General features: G+C 41.8%; 1 protein-coding gene across 4 annotated transcripts in view; it reads left to right on the top strand.

Annotated features, from left to right (window-relative positions):
- VMP1 (vacuole membrane protein 1) overlaps positions 1-22,120 on the top strand; it is a 61,610-nt gene that overhangs the window by 26,821 nt on the left and 12,669 nt on the right. For all 4 annotated transcript variants that reach the window (XM_056506934.1, XM_056506937.1, XM_056506935.1 and 1 more), the window contains 4 exons: positions 1,931-2,062; positions 15,279-15,359; positions 18,183-18,299; positions 20,735-20,796. In XM_056506934.1, the coding sequence (XP_056362909.1) occupies positions 1,931-2,062; positions 15,279-15,359; positions 18,183-18,299; positions 20,735-20,796 (392 nt within the window). The remainder of the gene's footprint in view (positions 1-1,930; positions 2,063-15,278; positions 15,360-18,182; positions 18,300-20,734; positions 20,797-22,120) is intronic.

The raw sequence follows: 22,120 nt of genomic DNA, 5'->3' as shown, positions 1-22,120 counted from the left end.
CTGGCCTGCAGAAGGGCTCAGAAACAATCTCTTAGGTGAATGCCAGTTTTCACAGCCTCCCATCCCACAGGGACAAGGAATTCAATAGTGCCCTATATTTTTAATGTGTTGCAGCCTTTTTGGTTTTTTACAAGAAATAAGGGGAAAGAATAAAAATGTTTAATTGCTTGGGATTAGCAGAACAGGCAGCCTGTGTCCTGAGCAGGATCAAATCTGTTTAAAAGACTCTTTCTAGTGGAGTCATTTCCCAGTTTCCTTTTCTGGATGTAAAAGAATTTTGATTAGCATTTGCCTTTCCAGTTTGTTGTGAGTCCAAGGAATCTCCATGTAAAACTGGCATTCAGTTAAATGGTGAAAATATCTAATGTTACAAAAAGTAGTTAAATAGTTACTGGTTTGGAGCCCTTAATTGCTGCTTTTTTCTTTTTTTTTTTTTTTTTTTTTTTTTTTTTTTGCTTTTATGCACTTAAGGAACCTATCTCCAGCAGACATGAAATCATATGATTTTTGTTGCACTTCTGAAATGTTTTGTAATAATGAGCATGTGACTTATCCAATTTAAAGAAAGTTCATGTCCAGTACACACATGCAAACCTCTTCCTCAGTTCACAGAACGAAGCCAAAGCAAATTGGCAGAGCCTGGAGGAGCAATGTGACTTTTTCTTCTTGCATCACCCTGAGAACATAACCTCAAGTTAATTTTTCTGAAGTGTTGTTGCTACTGTTTTCAGGCTTATCTTCCCCTTGTGCCAGAAATATGCAGATTAATGAAGTTCAGCTTGTTGCAGTCATTTAAAGTTTTTCTTCTGTGGAAAACAAGGGCATAAACATTTGAGGCCGTGCACTTTGGGTGCTTAAACTGAGAATTTAACAGCTTGGGTAACTGCGGTGGTATTTAAAACCACAACCTGTTGATTTGGAATATCCACAGCAGCTGGAATTCTTGCTTGCAGCTGTGTATAGAGCAGGAACAAAGGAAATTGAAAAGCTTTCACGTTGCTTCAAAGGAGGAGAAAAGCATTTGTTACTCACTGCTGACCCTGGGAGAGAAAAGCCATCTGCAGGGAGCACGTTCCGTGCAGTGCCCAACTATTGTCTCTTACCTGCCCTAAATTTAAACCATCCTGAGTTAATTCCAAGTTCCTGTTCCATTAGCCTCTGTTTATCCATATGTTCAATCTTAGCTTGTCTCTCTTTTTTCCCTTGGTTAAGCTAAAGCTGCCTTTACCCACAAGACTGAAATGAGTCATTTGGTGTCCTGAGAAAACAAATACAATTTTCCTGCGGTGAGAAAGCAGCCGTCCTTTCATCTGGGGTTGGCTCCAGCTATCCCAGCTGAAGGAGAGGGAAAACTCGAGCTCAGGCTTTGCTTAACCTCTTTTTTCCTTGCAGTAGTAAAACCCGAGGCTGTTTTCTAACAAACACTTGCCCAGAGTCTCATGACTGAACAAGCAAACTCCGGGACAGCACCGGGGAGGAGCTGCCGGATTATTCGGGAGGCCCCTGGGGATCAAGGGCTGTCACATGCTGGGGAATGTGTCTGGCATCATGTGGTGGGGTGAGACACAGCAGTGCTGACTCAGGATGTTGGGGACAGCAGGGATGTTGGGGACAGCAGGGCCACCAGCTCCAGCCTCCCATGGCTCCGGCCACGCGCCGCTCCGCGGGGCCCCAGGGATGCACAGCTCATGTCTGCCTGACCCTGCAACCCCCAGGCTTTCCCCTGCACAGGGAAAAGAAAGGGAAACAAGGATTCAAAGGGAGCAGCCTTCTGTTGGAAATGATGGGAATTCTGACCTGCTGGATGAAAGCAAACTGCTCCAAACAGCTGCTCCTGTCGGCTCGGAGAATGGCCATGGGATTTGTGCGTGTCACATGTTTTGTGTTTGGGAATAAACAGGAAAATAAATCAGGATTGTTCTTTTCCCAGGGTGCTGGTACAGCCATTGGAGAGCTGCCCCCATATTTCATGGCGAGGGCAGCCCGGCTGTCGGGTGCTGAACCTGATGATGAGGAGTACCAGGAATTCGAGGAGATGCTGGAACACGCAGAGACTGCACAAGTAAGGACAGTGTGCAAAACAACAGAATTAATAAAACACAGAGCAACTAACAGGGAGTAAATAACCTTTCCAGTTAAACTAGAAGGGGCCAAAAAATCAGTTGGTGTGAGTTCACAAGAGACTTCCCAGGGATGGGAAAAGATCCTGCACTGGGTGATACCTGTGGTGATGGGAGGACAAGAATGCAGCTTGTTGAAGCAGATAAAATAGGGCAGCCAAGTATTTGCTACAAGTACTGCAATTATTTAGAGTTCCAAGAACAGCACAATAAAGGTAGGGAGACACTGGGCTGGGAAAACAGGGGGAGAGGAGCTGCTGTTCCATAATCCTGGTTGTTCTGGCTGCATTTAAAGCCTCCCTGGGCCAGAGATGGTTTTCAGCCTCAGCTCATCTTTTCAGATGACATTTGCCAGCCTTGCCACTGATACCCTCAGGGACCAGTGTGTGACCCATTCATCAGCCTGAGGAAACATTTTTTCCTGATGTGGAAATGCAGCAAAACTACTCCAAGTCCCTTTTTTGTTGCTCTTATGTTGTCATTTATTTTCTTCAGGGGTTAAATAGTGCACTGTAGTTTGCAATTGCTGCTGCACATCAGTCAGGTACTGCTGTGGATAATTTTTCCTTCAGGTCAGGAGTTTGCATCCTGGTCACAAGTTCCTGATAGTGTTTTAGACGAAATTAAACATTTTTTCCTTGTGCTGCTTGCCACCAAATTTTTCCCTCTATTTTTCCTTCTTATCCTGTTTTGTCTGCCACTAAGTTGAAACGGGTCATGAGTCTCTTGTTAAAAACCAGCAGATGCTATTTACCATGCACTAATGTCTTTAAACTCCTCTGCTAGGGTATTTTCTGGAGATAAATATATACTTTTTTTTTTCCCCCTCCTTCAAAAAAATGGATGAAGCTTTTCCATGAAAGTGGTTTGTCTGGAAATACTAAATGCAATCTAGTAATTCTAACAGTAAACCCTGTGTTTCCCGAGAGCCTCCCCCTACTAGAAGGTTCCAAAGGGTTTTTCTGCTATTATAAATAGTAAATTCTTCTATTTTTTTTAAAGATGCAGCAGGGGGAAAAAAAGAATCTACTTTGTTCTTTACTCTCCCATCAATCTTTGCTTTGCAAAGTAATCCCTTAACTGTACAAAAATCAAGTTGTGGTAAAAAAAACAACAATGAAACCAGTTCAATACATGACTTCAGTATCTGTGTTTACTGAAACTCTCCCAGCAAATTATATGTGTGTACAGTTGTGGGAGCAGCCAGAGATGGTTTCCAGAACGCACAGTGATATTCTTGGGAGGAAAATTTTTGCTAGAGAGCATTTTGTCAGGCTAGGCCAAACTATAGCTGTATTGACTGCCTGGAGTAAACAAATGGCCTTGTGGAATTAATGAAGAAAAATGATGCTGTTATTTACCAGTACTTTTGATTTTATTTTCTTGGCAATCGAGTTTGGATTGAAGCGTGTTGTTTTGTGGATGGATGGCCAGGAAAAAAGAAAAAAAAAAATCTTTCAAACTCCACTTGTGGTTTGGTTTCTATAAACTCTTTTAACATGAGGCTTTGACAATCCGATTAAATTGTATTGTGCTCATAAAACTGACAGTTCAGTTTTTTCCATTTGCTAATGTGACTTCCTTTTTGCTTTTGGCTTCAATCATGTTTTCTCTGGATGTCTGTGGGAGACAGGCCTGCCTTTCCTATGACCTCTGTAAATCCCAATCTCCAGCACAGCTTATCACTCTTTGCCCTGTAATTTGTATTCATGAGCAGTGGTGATGTCTATTTTTAAATTGCTCATTAACAATTGTTATTACCTCCATCAGCTTTCTCCCACTCTGCCGAGTTTGAGGCCTCACACGGGGGCTGTGACAAGTGTCCTGTGCCTTGGGGATGCTGCAAATGCTTGATGTCAAGTGACAGGAGCATTTTTTCAGTATAAAGGTCTCTTTGCATCCAGCTTTTTTTTTGAAAGGTTTGGGAATGGGTGTTGGATTTTGAAGAAGAGCTGAGCTGCTCTTTGCCTACGAGGCTGAGCCAGCTGCTCTGACGTTTTTGCTGCGTCTGTGTTGTTCAGAGAGCTCGTTGCTGCTGTTTCTCAAAAACAATGGTCATTTGGAGAAACAGATGAGCATCTTCTCTGGTGAGACTAGATTGTGGCTGCAGCATCCAGCCTGAAGGATTTGGGAGGGGGAATACGCTCCTGGCTGGGCCACAAAAAAAACAGCCAAAAAAGGGACCTAAGAGGATTAAGCAGTGTAAAGGTTTAGTGCTCCATTCAGAGTAGCACAGAGTAAAATGCCATTTACTTTAAGGAGTCTGTTGGTGGATTTTCTGTCCTGAGTCTCAGATCTGAGTGACCTGTCTCCTTGTGCTGGCTTTTGTGAGAGCTCATTAACCTGTCCTGTACTTCCCATGAGCACACTTGAGAAAAAGCCCCTTCTTTTGAAGGAACACTCACTTCTCCTTCCTCTGTGTGCCTTTGTGTGCTCACCAGTGAGTCCCAGTTCGGTGCAGGGAGGGTCAGAGCTGCCTTGTGGCCATGCCCTGCACAAGGGATGGTTTTTCTTTGTCCCCAGAGCTGCCACAAGGCAGAGCCCAGCACAGCAGCTCGCTGGGATTTGTTCATGCTTAAGGCAGCATTTAAAACCCACCAGCGTTTCAGACAGGCATCTCAGCTGCTGTTAACTCCCTTCCAGTGGAATTCCAGAGTGAAGGAGGGTTTTATCAGAGCTGTCCTTTTAGCCACAGGGAGTATCTCTAGCACAGCAACCTCACAATTAGGGGAAGTGAATGCACTGCTCAGTGCTGGGGCAGCACTTTGGTAATGACACAGTCACAGACACTTGGTGCAGTTTTGTGTCCCCACACACATGAGCAGGGACTCTTTTTTGCCATTTTAATAGTTGCTGGTTGGTATTTTTTCTAGTTCTCTGTCATGCTGAAACACTTCAAGCTGAGGAGTGAAAAAGCAGCTTTTGGTGCCAGCTTCCCTCAGGGTACCCAGTGCCTGGGCCTTGCTGGATCCTGGTACTCCTTGCTAAGAGGGGAAAGTATTGCTATCTCTGCATATCTAATCCTTAATGGCTCTGAGTGTTTGGCTTCATTAAGTGGCATTTCTGTAAGAACTAATGATTTACACATCGGGGGTTTGCTTCTGTGCAGCCAAATTTCCATGTAAAAATATTTTCTAGTTGCCTATGTTACTATCAGCCAGTGCTGTTTGTTTACTCTCCAAGCTGTGTCCTGCCTGGGGAAGAATACAGGCCTGGAGAAGGGTTAAATCCATGGAAATGCTGGGATGCAGCAGGACTGGTTTGGAAATGACTGAGTGCCATCTGCACACTGGCTGTCAGTTGTTGCTGGGACCTGTTTTTGCCTCCACTGAACCTTTACTGGTTGTGGTTTTTCTGGCCATCACATGACTTCTCTGAAAATTCCCCCTCCCCTCCATTTCCAGTAAACTGTTTGAACAGGAGTGACTCAGACTGAAACCAGCTTCCCTGTAACCACAGGGCTTGTTCAAGAATTTGTCAACGTGGACTCGAGAGGGTTTGTATTTAACTGAGCTGCAGCCAGTTCCAGCGAGCCCCTTGCTGCTCCCCAGGGCTGCAAGGGGTTAAATCCCCGGTTCTCAGGCCCACTCATCCTCCCAGCTTTTCTAAAAACTCCGAGTTGCTTCTCCACATCTTCATGGGGCTGCTCCCTGCAGGAGCCGAGCAAAGTCCGTGCCACACCCGGGAGAAGCAGCGCTGTGTTCTGACACGACACTGACTTCACTCGCAGGGAATGATTGGGACTAATGAATGAAATCTCGCTTAATTAGCAGCGTTTACCATGGCCCAATTCAGAACGAATCTCTGCCGTGATTGAATTAACAGCTCCCATCTGATAAGTTCCTGCTTGGAAAGGCTCCTGGCTTGTTTAATCAGCAGCGTTTAAGGGTGCTTGGTGCAAGAAAAAAGAAGTTAAAGCAGACCACAGGCAGGTTTTTATAAAGCATTTATCAGAAAAATGGAAGCGGAAGGGTCATGTAGGATAACTGGGAAACTTTGACTTCTTTTTTATTCCTTTTTGTTTTGCTTTCCCAGAAATCACTTGTTGAAACAGAACATCAGATTCCACTCATCCTTTTCTCTCAGAATTCCCTTTCCTCATCAGCTTCCTCTCTTTATTAATTGTGCTGCACCAGGAGGTTTGTGGGTGGTCACCAGAGGCTGCTCCTCACACCCTGCATTCCTCAAGTTTGATGCCTGGATTTGTCAATAGCTCTAGGGAAGGTTTCTTCCCTCTTTTATGGTGGCCTGTAATTAAATAGAAATTCAGAACTGATCAAACCTTGAAGCTGTACTTGAGAAACTCCCCACCAGTGCTGGCAGTGAGGTGGCAAAGTGACACAGTTTGCACAGACAATCTAACAATACACCAAATAACAGCTCAGTCTTGAGCTGTTCTGAAAAATTACCGAGTTTAAAAATGAGTTTTGAAATGAGTCAATGACAGCTTTAAATAAGGGAACTTGATCTTGAGCACTTCCTGAGAAAAGAGGTAGCAAAGAGTTAAAATAGGCAGAGGGGAGACAATGAGAGCAGTGAGTAAGGAATGTGTAAAGCACCTCCTGCTTGGATTTCTTCGGGCACCGGCAGGAGAACGTGCCCACATTGTTCTATTCATTTGCACACCTGCTCACAGATAAGGAAAAAACAGCGCAGGGCATTGCACTAATTACTCATGGTGACTGGAGATGGCTTCTTGAGTTCTGCTTTGAAGGGCTCTTTGTGTCTGTTCCCTAAAAAATTATTTTAATGTTCGCTGTGTGAATGCATAAATCAGAAATCACCCAGGCAGTGAGGAAACGGTTATTCTGCATCATTTTCACTGAGTATTAGGTCAGGAGGATTTTCTCAGTAACAAATTTCTCACTTTACAACAGAAATTAGAAATAATGTCACCAAGTGTACTGGAAATGCTAGGAGCTTCATTTGCACAGGAGTTGTGGAGAAGCAGGTGGTTGAATTCTGTCATTGGATTTTCATGCCCTGTTCTGTGTGTGTTGGGAATGCTCAACACACATTTCTAAGGGGAAAATTTGTCCCTAAATACTTGATATTTCACTGCTCAGTGTTCTGAGAAAGACCAATAAATGATCAAAAGCTGCATCAGAAAATCTGCTTTAAATATTTTTTTAAGGACAACCTTCAATAACTGATAGAAATTCATTATAGTATCATAATCAAGAAAATGACTGGGGTTTTTCCCCCTGCTTCAGACACTGTTTAAATATCTGTGTTGTACAAGGGTCTGGAATGCAGAGCACTTCTGTGAGCTGTCTGGGAACCTCTGTCTCTTGCAGGGAGAACAGGGGAGAGGTTTCACATCTGGGCTGAGAGGGAAGACTCGTGTGTGCTAAAAGCTTTGTCAGCTCTGTCAGAAGTTCCTCACTTCCATTCTATTTTAATCCTTAATTTATGTCTCAGTCCTATGTGGAGAAACAATTTATTTTTTTTTCAGTGCTAATGGCTTTGAGTTCTCAGGTTTATCAGAGATTGAAAATATCCATTTTTGTGACTGGTTATCAAAAATTCCTTGCTTACAATGTCTGGATCTTAAACCACCTCAAAATAGGGCTTGGTTCTTTAGAATGGATTTTTTAAAATTAACAATATTCTGGAATTGGCAGAGCTGTGGCCACAATAACTGATTGCAGTGGTAGCTTTGAGATAAATGAGCAGCTGCAGTGGGGTTTTGGGGAGTGCTGGATGTGCCTTTACTCCACTCATCTCCTGCCTGTGGCTGTAGTATCTTGTCATGGAATCACAGAAAAATTCACCTTGAGAGGGACCTGAGGCAGTTTCTAGTCCAACTGGTTTTTTTAATTTTTTTTTCTATTCCAGCTCAGGTTCCTCAGGGCATTGTCTGGGCTGGTCCTGGAGCCCTCCAGGGCTGGAGGCTGCACAACCTCCCTGGGAAATGTCCTGCAGTGCTGCTGACAGTGCCACTGACAGCTCCCTTCCCTGAAAATGGGCTGCAGCATCTGCTCTGCCAGCTCTCCTGTGAGATGTGAATAGAAAGTGGTTGTTCAGCAAGGAAAGAAATCAGTTTATTTCGTTTTTGTTTTATTTTTTTGCAGGAAAGCTGCAGAGTGTCAGAGTGGACACGTTGCTGCTCTGAGGAGCAGAGGTAGCAGGGGATGTGGTTAAAGGGGCTGCAGCTCTGCAGGATAGATCTGATAAGGCTGAAAGGACATGCTCCTTCCTCTTCCTTTAGGCTGTTTCCTTTAATTGTGTCTCATTCTTTACAAAATTTCTTTATTCTTACAGTGTGTGAAACGAAAGGACTTTTTTTTTGTGGAAGTCTGAGGGTTTCAGTTCTAGCTGTGGGAAAAGCTGGCATTAAATTGGAGTTAGAGAGCTCACTGATCCCTTTAATCTGTGTTCCTTTTGCTATTTCCCTTCTGAACCTGAGTGTGGATTGTGACAGGCTGAAATCTTGAAATTAAAACTCCTGAGATGGAGTTTGTTGTAAAGAAACAAATTTGCTGGTTCTTCCCTTGAGAAGGGGGAGGGAGAAAGGAGGGAAATAAAAAGTTCCTACCATGATCCAGATGATTAATGAAATGAAGAAAATACCTGGAAGTTCTTAGTGCTGATCCAGAGCTGGTTGACTTCATTCCTGCTCCTGTTAATGGGGAGATCTTATTTACCATAAAAAGGACCCATAATTTGGAAGTTTCACACTTTTACTCCAAGACAGGCTAAAATTAAATGACCAGGGAAAGCCAAGCCTGCTGATGGAATGGACCCTTCACTCTGTTGTCTCTGCTCCCACAGGACTTGCAAAAAATTCAGCTCTTCACACAATTCTGTGGCTTCTTTTGTCTGTCTTTTCTAACATCACTTTTAAAATCTGGTAAGAGGACAATGGGTTTAATTGTATTTTCTACAAAAAAACTTAAGGTTTCTTACCCAAGAACTAATTGTAGTTACTCATGTCTGAGTTTACAAAGTCCCTAAAATGAGCATCCTCCTGATTATCTCTGGATTGCAGCATCACCCCTCAACCTTAACATGCAGCCAACCTCAAGAACTTGAAGACAAACAGATGTGGAAATAAATCCTCACAATCTATGTCCAACATTCTGATCCCCAGAATGGCCAGTAGAGAAATCCACCTGTAGATATAATTTCTTGTTGATTTGGGATTATAATATCTACTGTATGTTCATTCTTGCCTACAAATATTCTGAATATTGAGGTCTCACCAGTTCCAAGCCCTCAGATCTCCAGCACAGACTGGTTAATGAGGCTTTGAGGGTGCTGCTCTCTTCTTCCCACAGTTCTTTGGAGAAGCCAAGGCTCTTTATTGCTGTTTGGTTGCCTTCATCTTGTACTTTTTAAAGCTGTTTTCATGTTCAACATCTATGGCCTTTTCTTTTACAACTTTTCCATAATTACTCAACTCCTTTTCCAGAATTTATTGTCTCAGAAAACCCAGACTTTTTGTGAAGTGAAACTTATTTAGAATCTGGAATGTCTTGTTGTGTGTAAATCCCTTTCTTTCATCAAACTTAGTGCTTGCCTTAGTTCTGCCACCATTCCATCAGTTTTGAAAACTTTTTCCAGCTTTCTCTTTTGAGGGTCTGATTTCCCAGACAGGACCTTTCTTTCCCAGATTTTTGGCTGATGAGGAAGTTTAAACTTTACCCCTCACACCCCCTGTTCTCCAGGCATCAAATGGAAATTTTCCCTTTTAGTTTGCCCCTTTGCATTTAACTGGAATTATTTTGGAGAAAGCTGGAACAAAGATCCATGAGCTGCTATCACAATATTCCTGTTTGTAATTTAATTTACTCATGGGATTTGTCCCCTGGGATATTTTGGGGAGGGTTGAGAGTTTTTGGTCAGCGAGTGCTGAAGCATTTGCAGGGATGTGTTGTGACCTCCCAGCCTTGGGTACCCCTCTGACTCCTCTGCAGCTGCTCCCCTGCAGTCAATGCTTTATTCCAAGGAGTTAATAATTCCTCCCAGTCCTCTGAAATCCTGGAATCCATTGCCTGACCACAAATGGTCATTCTCCCATAAGTTGTGTTTGATTCCATTGTGTTGTAACAGAAAGCCAGAAGAAACAAAATACTGTGCTGCTCATTTTTAACATAACTCAGATTTTTACATAAAGAGGGGCACTGTCTTTGTAGGCAGCTCTTTAAATGTTAAGGACTCTATAATTTTGGTGATCTAAATGGTAACTTCATACACAGTCTTCAGTTTTTGGGGGGGAAAAAATGTTCTCCACTTCAGATGATTATCTGGATAATTAAACTTTTTTATTATAACAAAAATAGAAATAATGCTCAGATCTTTGAGGGGTTGTCCACTCCATCACACACAAGGGACACATTTGACTTTGGAAATTTGCAGGAGGAGGAACTTCCCTCAGTCCAGCTGCTCCAGAGTTCTCCTGGAGAACCATGAGGTTGTAACACATTCAGATCTCTCTCTGTGTCCTTTAATTTTTTTTCTCTCATGCTCCTGTTTTCTGTCAGCATCACAAATCTTGTGTAGCCCCTTCCAGGCCTTCTAGAATTTTTTTAACTTCTCCAGGCCACCATGTGCCAGGTGAGGAGTATCCATGGCATTAAAACATCCCTGATTCCCCTGATCCCAACCTAAGGCCCTGAGTTGGGAATGTTCACCATGAACTTGGGATGGAATTGGCTCCATCTTTGTGTTAAATCTCTCAATTTTACCAATGTCTTTCTGGAGTGCTTGAGGTATTTACAGCAGAAAAGAAACAGGAGAGAAGTTTTTCCTTGCCTCAAATCCCTGGAATCTGGATCTGGATAGTGTTTTTCAGAGATGGAGCTGGGATGTGATGGGAGCTGTTGGTTTCTCTGTGCTCCTAAAATCTGATTGCAGCTGTTTGAAAATGAACTGTCACATTGCATAATCTGTGCAGGCTTCAGAGAGCAGAGCTGGGGAAGTGCTGCAGGATTTTTCTGTGGGATTCAGTCCAACTCTGATTATTCAGAGCTCCTTGGGTACCTCCAGCTACTCCTGTGGATCAATCAACCAGCTCTGTGCTCGCAGAGTAAGGAAAAAGAGGCTTCACAATTTTAGAGGGAACAATTAATTGTGACTGTTCTGTCACAAAGGGAAAAGAAGAAAAAAAAATTTATTAAAATTATTTTTTTTCCTTGAGCTTGTTAAATCTGGTGAGGTGCTTCTTGTTCTCTCACATTCAGAGGAGCTCACCAACTTTACAGTGAGAGGAGAAAGAAGAGAGAGATTAAATTATAAATGGAAACTAAATAAAACAGAGGGATGGGGCAAAACTTTGTAATTTGGATAAGGTTGTCCATTCTCTTTTTCAGGAAGGGCTTTTCCAGGGATAAAAGTTCCATGTTTACACAGGCCCTATTCAGAGGAGGAACACTGTGCAGAACATGTAAATTCTCTTTACCATCCCTTTAGGTCTGGAACTTTAGGAAGGTTTTTTGTCCCCAAAATGGAGCCACTGGGGTCAATGAAATGATGAAAAATTCCCTTTTCCTGAGGCTGAGCAGCTCCAGGAGAATTCCCCCCAGTGGGGAATCATCCCTGACCTTTCAGGCCTGTGTTCCAGCCCAGTTCTTGGGATCTGATGATTAACCCAGTGAAGTCATGTTTAATCATTTAACCTTCCTCTGCCTGCACTGTGCCACTCACAGGAAATCTATTTCCAAACCCCAAAAAATAAATCATCTTTGAAAGGGACACAGTGAGCTAAAGCATCCTGAAATGTTCTAAAGAATGAATCACAATTAGCTGAGAGGCCACTCCAGTCTAGAAACTTTAATTTTGGGGGGAAAATGGTTTGCCTGTAAGTAGCTCAACTTTTGTCTCTTTTCATACATATATATATATATATATATATATATATATATATATATATATATATATATATATATATTATAATAATATTTTTTAAAGCAAAAAGTTATTTTCTTTTATTTCAAATGCTTAAAAAAAATAGAGAAAAGATTGTTCCCTATGCAGGCTTTAGAAAAGAAAAAAAAAATCTGTTGTGAAATAGGTAAAAGTTGTGAAACTGGGGATTGTATTCTCAGAGAAATGAAACTTTTAAGGCTTTTTTATTGTTGCAGATGTCACAAAAATTTGTGAAACAAAATTTAAGGAAGGAACCAAAGAGAAATAGTTCTGAACTTGTTTTCAGAGTAAATGTTGAGGCTGGAATTTATAGTTTTCTTGCAGCCTTGGTAGGTTTATTACCCTGCAAATTATTCATTGCTGTGATTAGATTAGATCATAGAAAATAGGTACAAAAAATATTTAATTTGTCTTTTGGCTTATTTAGAAAATTTGGAAAAAAAGAAAGACAAATGACAAATTCTTGAGTGAAATTTTTAAAATTTTAAATTTTGCTTTTCATGAAGTACTTCATGATAGACAATATAAAACCAAAACTTAACAAAGAAACAAGCTGAGTAATAACTTTAAAGAATAAAGTTATGAATTAATAAGGTGAGAAAATTTGCTCCAACATTGGTTTTGGTTTGGAGAACTTGTTAAATTTTTTTTAAAGACTTTCATTATTAGCTTTTTAATGTTTTATATGTTTTTAGCTGGAAGGGAAATTCTAGTTTCAGGGCAGCCTTGAATTTGTACTTGAGAAATATGGGTGAGGGAAGCTGATTCTTTTTAAGAAATTTGGTTAAAAATGGTGCACTGTGCTTTGCCCTAAATTAATACAGTTCATTATATATATAATTATAATAATATATTTATTAAATCAGCTGTGCTGCAAGTATTAGTTTATAGCTCATTTGTTAAAGAGTTTATTTCCAATTCCAGCTTGTGAAAATGAATACAACAGTGCATTAGCAACACAGTAAAAGATAATGGGGGAATAAATTAAAATCAGAATAGAAAACTTCCATGCAAATAAATCGTGGAGCCATTTGAATAATTGTCTTGGAGTGTTTTATTTTAAAGATACTTTGCCATCAGATTTATGGAGCTGCAAGGAAAAAATATTTATTGGCTTATAAAAGTGAAAATATTGCTCCAACCCCATGGCTTTGGGAAATGGGGGAGAAAATAGGAACTGAAAATATTCTGGCCACACCAAACTCTGTTCCAGAAATCCCTGAGGAGGGAAATATTCCAGACCACCTTTCCCAAGGACAAAATTTGGTGTTAAATTCATTTGTAAAGAAATCCCAAAGATTGATTTTCACTCCTGTCTTTGGCTGGGGAATTGGGAGAGTTATTTTTTCCCTTGGGGTGAAATCCTGGGTGTTTTATTGCTCCATCCCAAATGCTCATCCTGGAGCTGGGATCCCCTTTTTGGGTTCTGTTTCCTGGGAAATCACCACGAGGGAATTGGGCTTGGAGCAGGAGCTGCCCTGGATGTTGCAAGATTTTTGGGCTTGGTCGTCAGGAAATTGTCATGTTTTGTTGTTTGTAACAATTTGTGTCAAAATTCGCTTTTTTCATGGAAAAAAAAAAATAAAACTATAAAATTTAGTTTTCCTTTCCAGATTGTTTCCTATCAAAGGTTTGGTGTCAGCTTCACTGGGAACAAGTTTAATCCCTGGAGTTCTGTGGGGATCCTACGAGGAAAACAATGGGAAATGTTTTCCTGCAATGGGAAATTTTAATTTAAAAAGTGAATATTTGATCTCTTCCATTTTGTAATCATGAGCCCAAGGTGTAACTCCTGGTCAAATTCACCTTTCTAGGATATTCTAGAGGGTTTTTTATTCCCCTGTAGTTAAAAATGTCCCACTGAAAGGTTTAAGAAATCTCATCTCTTTGGCATTTTTTCTTTCAGTTTTAATTTGAATTATTTTTCCAGGCATTAAATACAATAAGTAGTATTATTCTGAGTTGAATTGTTTTTTGTTTTTTGTTTTGTTTTTTTTTTTTTAATTTTTAAATTGAGAATTTAACTGTCTGAAAGCACAGTTAAATGGAGAAAAAGCTACTACTTGAAGAAGGGGTGTAAAAAGAAGCAAATGGTCTCATCACAGATCTGTTATTTTTTAATCTGCCACAGAAAATTTTGTTAATTCTACAGCTTAACATTTAAATACTATGCAAGAACATTGTAAAATAATTGTAGTTTTCCTTCTTTAGTGTGTAAGGTTTCAACAGAACTGTAACAAAATTAAAATTGATTAAATGTAATTTTTCTGGATTACCCTGCAGTTGCTTTAATCAAAAAATAATTATATTCTAAATTCTACAATTCAGTAGTAAAGGGTGGAATGTAGACTATCATTAATTATTGATTAAAGTAATTTCCTTGTGTAATTTATTGCATTGCTGCTGGAAAATCTGAATTTTATTGCATATTTGTAGTTTTTTAAAAAAGAATGGATAATAATTTTTTAGTATTTGCTATTCCCAAGGATTTTCAGCTTTCTGGAACTGTTGTGGCTAAGCCTGAGTAGGGAGCACTGACCTTGATTTTATTTTTCTGGACAGTTTTGCTTCAAAAGAATTTTCTCTCCTGTAAATTCCCTTCTCACATTCAAAGCAACTGCTTGTTAGAATCTTTATTTTTGCTTTTTAAGAGGTTCCTTGGGTGTTTGGCAAATTTTGAGCCTCAGGAGTAAGGACTGATCACAAAATGAAAGGAGACAGCTTTGTACAGAGCAGCTTCAGTCACAGGGCCTGACCCTTCCCTGCTTTTAAAGTAATTTGGGCTCAACTTTCTGGATTTTAATGAATTTTACAAGTGTGTTATAAGCTCACTTGGAATTGGCTTTTTTTGATTGAGATCCTGGGTTTGGGAGAACAGATCTAAGGATAGAATGGGATTATTGTGCTCTTTCTGTTCTCAGAAAGTTCCTTTTTACCACTGGAAATGGCACTGGAGGAATTAATTCCCTCTGCTTGCTTAAGGAATAAGGTACAAGGAGCACTGGAATTACAAAGATGTGGGGAAATAAATACTGGAAAAGCTGTTTCCAGAGCAGGGGGAGCTTTGTGCCACTCTCAGGGTTTGCAGAAACAAAACTCAGTGCATGTGGGTGCTCAGATTTCTACCCCAAGCACCACAATTGTCCCCCTAAACTCAGCATTTCAAACTGACCTTTCTGTTTTACATTTTCTCCCAGTTCCTAGTTAGGAAATCCTGGAACTCACACACATTCTGAGCTCTGTTCAGGTGGGGTTTCCTCATGGATAATTCTGTTTTTCCCTTTGCAGGACTTTGCTTCCCGGGCCAAGCTGGCCGTGCAGAACCTGGTGCAGAAGGTTGGGTTCTTTGGGATCCTGGCCTGTGCCTCGGTGAGTTCTTCCCAGAGCTGCAGCTTGCATCTCTTGCCATGGAATTCATTTTTGTTTGCAGTTCCTGTGATCTCTGTGATGCTCAGGGAAACAAAATCTGCTGGATTGTGTTGTGATTTCTTCAGGTGTTGATGTGTTGTATCTGATATTCTTGACATCCTCAAATCCAGAGGTGTGCATGGATTGGAGAGTGCAAAATTACCTGCAGAAATTCTGATTCCAGTTCTCCCCCATCTGTTCTTTGGGTCATTAGGAACCAGAGAGGGCAGAAAAAGGAAACAAATTTCAATTGTGGCTGTGGAGCTACAAACTCCTCGTGGTTTTTTTTAAATTAAGAGGTGAAAGGAGCCTCTCCAGTGATGCTATTTTAGTTTTTCAGTAGGATAATGCTCTTCTTTCAGAGTAAAAAAAAAATAATATTGGAAGTTTAAATCTCTCTCTGGAGCTGGTAGGAATAGTGTGCCTTGTTCTTCATCCCACACCCAAATGTGGGATGTGATTGCAGGGAAAGGGGAAGTGTGGGACCCCCCAATCCCATTTTTCTGGAATAACAACATCTCCCAGCTGCTGAGGCTCTCACTCCACACTTGTCCAGCATCTCTTGGTTTCCTAAACTGGAAAGATGACACAGCCAACTGCTTGCTCAGATGTGGATAACCTGTGTTAGAATTAATCTGATTAGAGTTGCTGACATAAAGCTCCTGCTCACTAATCCTTTAAAAGGTCTTGAAGTTTAGAGTGGACTTGTAGCCTCCAAGCTGCTCCTAAAGCCCTCCCAGCTCTCAGGAGCTGCTCCTGCTCTGACTCAGCCCTGGACACATCCCTGCCCAGCTGTCCCCTGTCTGTGCCACCAGCACAGCTCAGAGGTGGCAGGGATGGGTGACTGGGCAAGGTGGAGGAGTGGAGGAAGGAGTTGGTAAACACCAGAGCTGCCTGTAAACACCCCACTGTTCCTGCTTAGTAATATTTAAACATTTGTTTAACTTCTTCCCCACTTTGCTGCCTGAGCCTTGCTCAGGCCCTGAGCTGCAGCTGGGCTGGGGGAGGGATGGGGATGCACCAGGGCACACCTGGGGTTTGTAAATGTGCTCACACCACAACTGCAGGGGTGGAAGGTTCCAGAGGGTTGGAAAAGCAGGGATGCAGAGCTGTCCCTCTGTGTGGCACCCTTGGGTGGGGAAGGGGGAGGAAAACAGCCCCCCATGTGTTCTCCTTGTGTTTGGCTGTGCCCCCACGAGCCCAGGGGCTCCTCTGCCTTCCCTGTGCTTGCCTCCCTTGGAATTGTGACCTTCCTTCTGGATTTTAGAGAGAGTTTTATTTGATGTGTTTTTCATGAGTGGAGAACTTGCTGCTGAAGTGGTAATGACTGTCCCAGCTGTGGGTCCTTGTCTCTCAAGTGGTGGCTTCTAAATGCTGCATGAAAACACCATCAGATGGAAATTAGAATTCTGCAGGCTTATCCAGTGAAGTCAACTGACTGTCATGTTGTTTAGTGGCAAGAAGGAAGTCAGGATTGTCTGGAGTTTATTTCTATATAAAGGCAGCTCTGAGGAAGGAACAAAGCAAGAATCAGCTGTGAGAATTTGCCCTCTTGCCTTTGTGGGCTTTTTTTGGGCAGCTTTCAGTAACAAGCACAGTGCTGGCTGCTCAGACACCCTGCTGGGGATGTGCTGAGTAACTTCTGCCCGTGGTGTGCTCAGAGACACCCACAGCACCCTGCCCCAAACTCACTGCAGGCATTAAAACATCCTGTGAACCAATAAAACCCCCTGAGAGCAGGCAGCCAGGAGCAGCCTGGAGCAGCCTTGGCTGCAGGAGCAGAGTGCAGAGCAGTCAATCACTGAACAGCAGAATGCTGAGCATCAATCAATCAATCAATCAATCAATCATTGCCCAGGTGGGTTGGGAGCTCTGCAGCCCAGGTAGAGCCTGCTCAGTGCTCAGGGACCGTGCCCAGCCAGCTGCAGAGCCTGCTTCACATTTCTTCCTCTGCAGGTGCTCATAAATCTGAATTGCTGCTCTCCAACAGGCCACTCCAACCCTTTCTCACAGATTTCAGGCTTGGTGGCACAGTGTCCTTTATTCTTTCCCAGTCTGCACTCTTTATTCCTTTATTTGAGTCACAAAACACCAGCAGTGCTGCAGGTTGTCACCCCAGTACCACACTGCTCCTGGGAGTGACCCTGCTCAGACTCTGCCCCTATGCTCCAGACTGAGAGGGAAAGGTTGGAATTCAGATCCTTTCTTGGTTTCATTTCAAAAATATTTTACAGATAGTATCACAATACCAAAAGTCAGGCCAGCAGTTTAATAATAATAAAAAATTCTTTTAATTTTAAATGAAATGCATATGCTTAATAAAATCTAATCAGTGCTTTTAAACTGGATACATATGACTATAAATGCCAGTTTTTAATGTAGTTTCTCAGCTGGAAATCACTGGGGATCACTTGGAACTCTGGCTTCCAAGAGTGATGTGCTTGTCAGAGAGAAAATTTGATAAATCACTCAAAATGGCTTTGCTGTGGTTTCCGTGCACTTCACATGGAAAACTTTTCATTAGCTTTTTTCAGGATCCAGGGGTAAGGAGGGACCATGAGAATGGAATTGTCTGGGACATTGTCTAGCTCACTCCCAGCTAGACATCATAACTTAAGTTATGTGGTGTGACATCAACATTTTTGTCATTATTAAGACACAAGAGTTTTGGGTCAAGCTGGAGCAGGGGAAACTGTTCATTTTTCAGAATTTCAGAGTCTGTCATGTTCCTGTCCATCCAATGTGTGCTGCAATTCCTGAACCTCTTTCCCTTGCACTCCACAGATCCCAAACCCCCTGTTTGACCTGGCTGGGATAACTTGTGGCCACTTTCTGGTTCCCTTCTGGACTTTCTTCGGTGCAACCTTGATTGGAAAAGCCGTGATTAAAATGCACATCCAGGCAAGTGCTGCCCCTCCCTGGGGCTGAAACCTTTGATTCTTCCCCTGCCTGTTCCACTGTGTTACTTGGGAATGAATCCTGGAGTCTCCTTGCCCGACCTGAAGTCATGGAAATTAATTTGGTGCAAGGGATTTACAATAAAGCAGCTGCTAGGCTCCTCCAAACTGTGGCAAGTGAGTAATTTATAGCTGCTGGCCCACTCAGGAAATTGGTGGTTAGCCAAGGTATTTACCTATGGCCTTTACCAGACTGCCAGGGCTCCACTCACTGTGAACTCCCTTTTTGGTAACCAGCACTCATTTGCACTTTGAAATGTGCCCTTTTTAGCTCAGTGAGAAAACCCCACTGAGCCCTGCAGGGCTGGGCCAGCCCAGTTTGGGCGGGTTTGCTGCAGATTTAGGACTGGGCAGCGATTTTTGGTGTCCCAGTCCTTTGGCAAGGGCAGGTTTGGGCTGGGCAGTGATTTTTGGTGTCCCAGTCCTTTGGAAAGGGCAGGTTTGGGCTGGGCAGCGATTTTTGGTGTCCCAGTCCTTTGGAAAGGGCAGGTTTGGGCTGGGCAGTGATTTTTGGTGTCCCAGTCCTTGGAAAGGGCAGGTTTGGGCTGGGGCAGCGATTTTTGGTGTCCCAGTCCTTTGGAAAGGGCAGGTTTGGGCTGGGCAGTGATTTTTGGTGTCCCAGTCCTTTGGAAGGAGCCTGGCTTTGCTGGGCCCTGCTCGCTCGGGGCTGTGCCAGATGTGCTGAGTTTGACAATCCAGTTGTTTTCAGCAAGTGTTGCAGTTTTGCTTGTGAATGCCTCACCCTGGTCCAAGGAGAGATGCAGCTCTGATCCCTGGGGGGTTTCCTGGTGTGGTCAGGGCTGCAGCCTGAGCTATGTTTGGGATGTTTTCAGCTGACTCTGGGTGTTTGCAATGCCTGTGCCTCTGTTGTTTGGAAATCTCTGCTGTGACTCCCATCAAAATAGCAGCTTTTAGTGTAAAATAATTTGTGTTCCAGCTTCATCAAGCTGCTTCAAAATCTTTATTTTGCCCTAAACACAAGACACAAACTTTTTTTCTTCCCATTTTTTTAAAATGGTTATTTTATCTTGCCCAGTGCTTAAACAGAAAACAATAAATAGATTTGGAAATTCTTCCATTTCTTGGGAGAGAACAGCTTTTTCTCCACACTTATTTTTGCATTATCTGAATTTTCTTCTGCTTTTAAATCCATGTGTTGTCTAAAATGTGTTCTGGCAGCACAGAAAAGTGGAATAATATTAGATCAATATTCCTTTTATTATTTTAATTGCCTTGTTCAGCTACCACAGTGTTTGCTGTGTAATTTATAGTGCTCCACACTGAGATTCCATGTAAGTGAAAAAACATTTCCCAGTGCCTTGTACAGTTGGTAAATCATCAGATTTTGTAATAGGCTCAGTGTTTAGAATTCTCTTTTTCAAGCACACCCTTGTGCAATAGCCTTGATTTTTTGGAGTGATCTGGCTGGACTTGGAATTTAGGAAATGTGAGAGTCATGGAAAAGGCTTTTAATGCAATGTTCAGACAGGAAGTGAGTGACTGGTGCAGTGGCCACCCCAGGGCTCCTTTTACCTCCTTATTAAAATCATGCCCATTTCATTTCATCTTTTCATTCTGATTTCCATAAGAACAACAATTAGTATTAATAATTTTGTGGTTAATAGAAAATTAAGAGTTATTCTGCTCTGTAAAATTATATCAGATAAATCACAGACTTTTTTCTTGTAAGGTTAAAATTGTGTTTGGAGTTTGTCTTTTAATATGTTTAATTGGTTTTAATATAATTAAATATTATATTTGAATTATAGCTTCATGGGTACAGGTTTGATTTCCATTTAGGGGTAAAACTTGCTAGGTTAGATTTTCATCTTACTCTGATAAGCTGTTTTTATGCAGAGTTTTTTGGGTACATTTTGAAATAGAGTTGGGACTGTGATTATTCTGTTTTATCACAATCTCACAGGTACCCAAAGGCTCTTTCTTTGTTCTTCACTGGGTATTTTTTTGTTGTCTCTGTCTGAACCAGGGGACTAAAGCACATTATTGTTCCCCTCTGTGATCTGGAAGGCCACTGTGTGTAAGGAGCTGTGAATTTCTCTGGCTGTTTTTCCACTCCAACATTGTTGACGGAGTAAAGTGACCTTGGAGCTTCTGGGAATGGGAGTTTGGGGAGGATGAGAATGGGCAGCACCAGGCTACAAAAACACTGCAAGAAACACAAACTGGGAGCAAACAGAGGCAGAGAGTGAACTGCTTTTTTTTTTTTTTTTTTTTTTTTTTTTTTTTTCTCTCCTGCCTCTATTTAGAGGAGAATTTTGAAAAATAAAGAGGAGAGGAGGGAAAGCAGGGGAGCACAAAGTGTCCCTCAGCATTGTCTGTGCTCCAGGCTCTCTGTGACTGCTCTTTTCCTCCCCACAGAAACTCTTTGTTATCATCACCTTCAGCAAACACATCGTGGAGCAGATGGTGGCCCTCATCGGGTGAGTAATTCCCCAGCTCAGTAATTAATACCTGCACCCATTAATGGAAAATTACTGGAGGAGGCAGCTCAGAGTGCTGAGGCTGGGCTTTGTTCCAGGCTTTGCCCCATGCAGGGTTTAGGTCTCACTTGCAGCTCCTTCCCCCCCAGACCTTGGAGAATTTTGCTGGCCCTGAGGCTCAGGGTTGTGGGATCAGCACTGAACCTTCACCCCAAACCAAAATTCAGCTCTTCCACTCACAGATCTCTGCATTTATAGCTGCAAATGGGATGTTTGCACTGGGTTTTCTGCAGTGGTGTGGTGGGATCCTATGGCAAAAAAATGAGAAAGTTAAAAAAAATTATATTATAGAAAAAAATCATAAAATTCTATGATTCCATATTAAAACCCTGAGATTTTATGCAGTGTTTCAGAATCCTCCTTAACTGAAAGCACCTTATACACTTACACCATCAAATCACTCATAAAACATCAAAATGAGAAATTTAGTGTGTGGAGTTTGATCCTCATTCTGTTAAATTCAGTAGAAATTGATAAAGTGTCCTGATTTTGAGAAGGTTTGGTTTAGGGTTTTTTAAACGAAAATTAATCCAACCTAATATAAATCCATAAAATAAATTCTAAGGTATTCCTGCTTTTCCAAGGTTTCTTCTCTAGGGTAAATGGATATTTGGCTGCCCAAAGTGTAATAACTATTTTCACATAAAAGCCACACTCCTCAAGAAAAGTTTCAGGGGAGGAATGTCTGGAAATAATTCCTTTTGAAACAAAACTCCAAGCAGTGGTGCTGTACAAGGAAGAGGAGTGTCAGAAGAACCTTGCAGGGCATTTCACTGATGAAACAAATCCTGGCTGCTTTATTCCTGATCTTCTGCTCTGTACTAAAACTCAGAATTAATTTGTTGCTGTGAACATTGTTTTTAAAAAGGGAGGGAGAGAGAGAAATGTGGTTTCTTTTAAGCACCCTGAGTTTTTCTCAGCATCAATCACTGCAGACAGTTTGATCTGCCCCAAGCTCAGGTACATTTCCAAGGATTTACTCTCCTGTGAATGCTTGGAGCCAAACCCAGTAGATTTTTCCTACTTCATCTGTCTTGGAGATAATTTTGCATTGAATTACTTCGAATGCATTCACAGGAGCTCTGCTGGATTTGGGTTTTATTGGAGGGTTGATGTCAGAGTTAAAAAATGTTCCTGGGAGACAGTGAGAATTTTGGAATGTCCTGGTATCCTTGACTTTTCTCAAGCTGTCTCCAGCATTACCTCATCAATTTCTGTTAGAGGGGAGCCTCAAACATGTTAAACAATACCTTGCTCTAAAAGC

Source organism: Oenanthe melanoleuca, chromosome 19 (genome assembly GCF_029582105.1).
Source record: "Oenanthe melanoleuca isolate GR-GAL-2019-014 chromosome 19, OMel1.0, whole genome shotgun sequence".
Taxonomy (NCBI): domain Eukaryota; kingdom Metazoa; phylum Chordata; class Aves; order Passeriformes; family Muscicapidae; genus Oenanthe; species Oenanthe melanoleuca.
The sequence above is the reverse complement of the archived record's forward strand: the minus strand, read 5'-3'. Positions and strand labels throughout refer to the sequence as shown.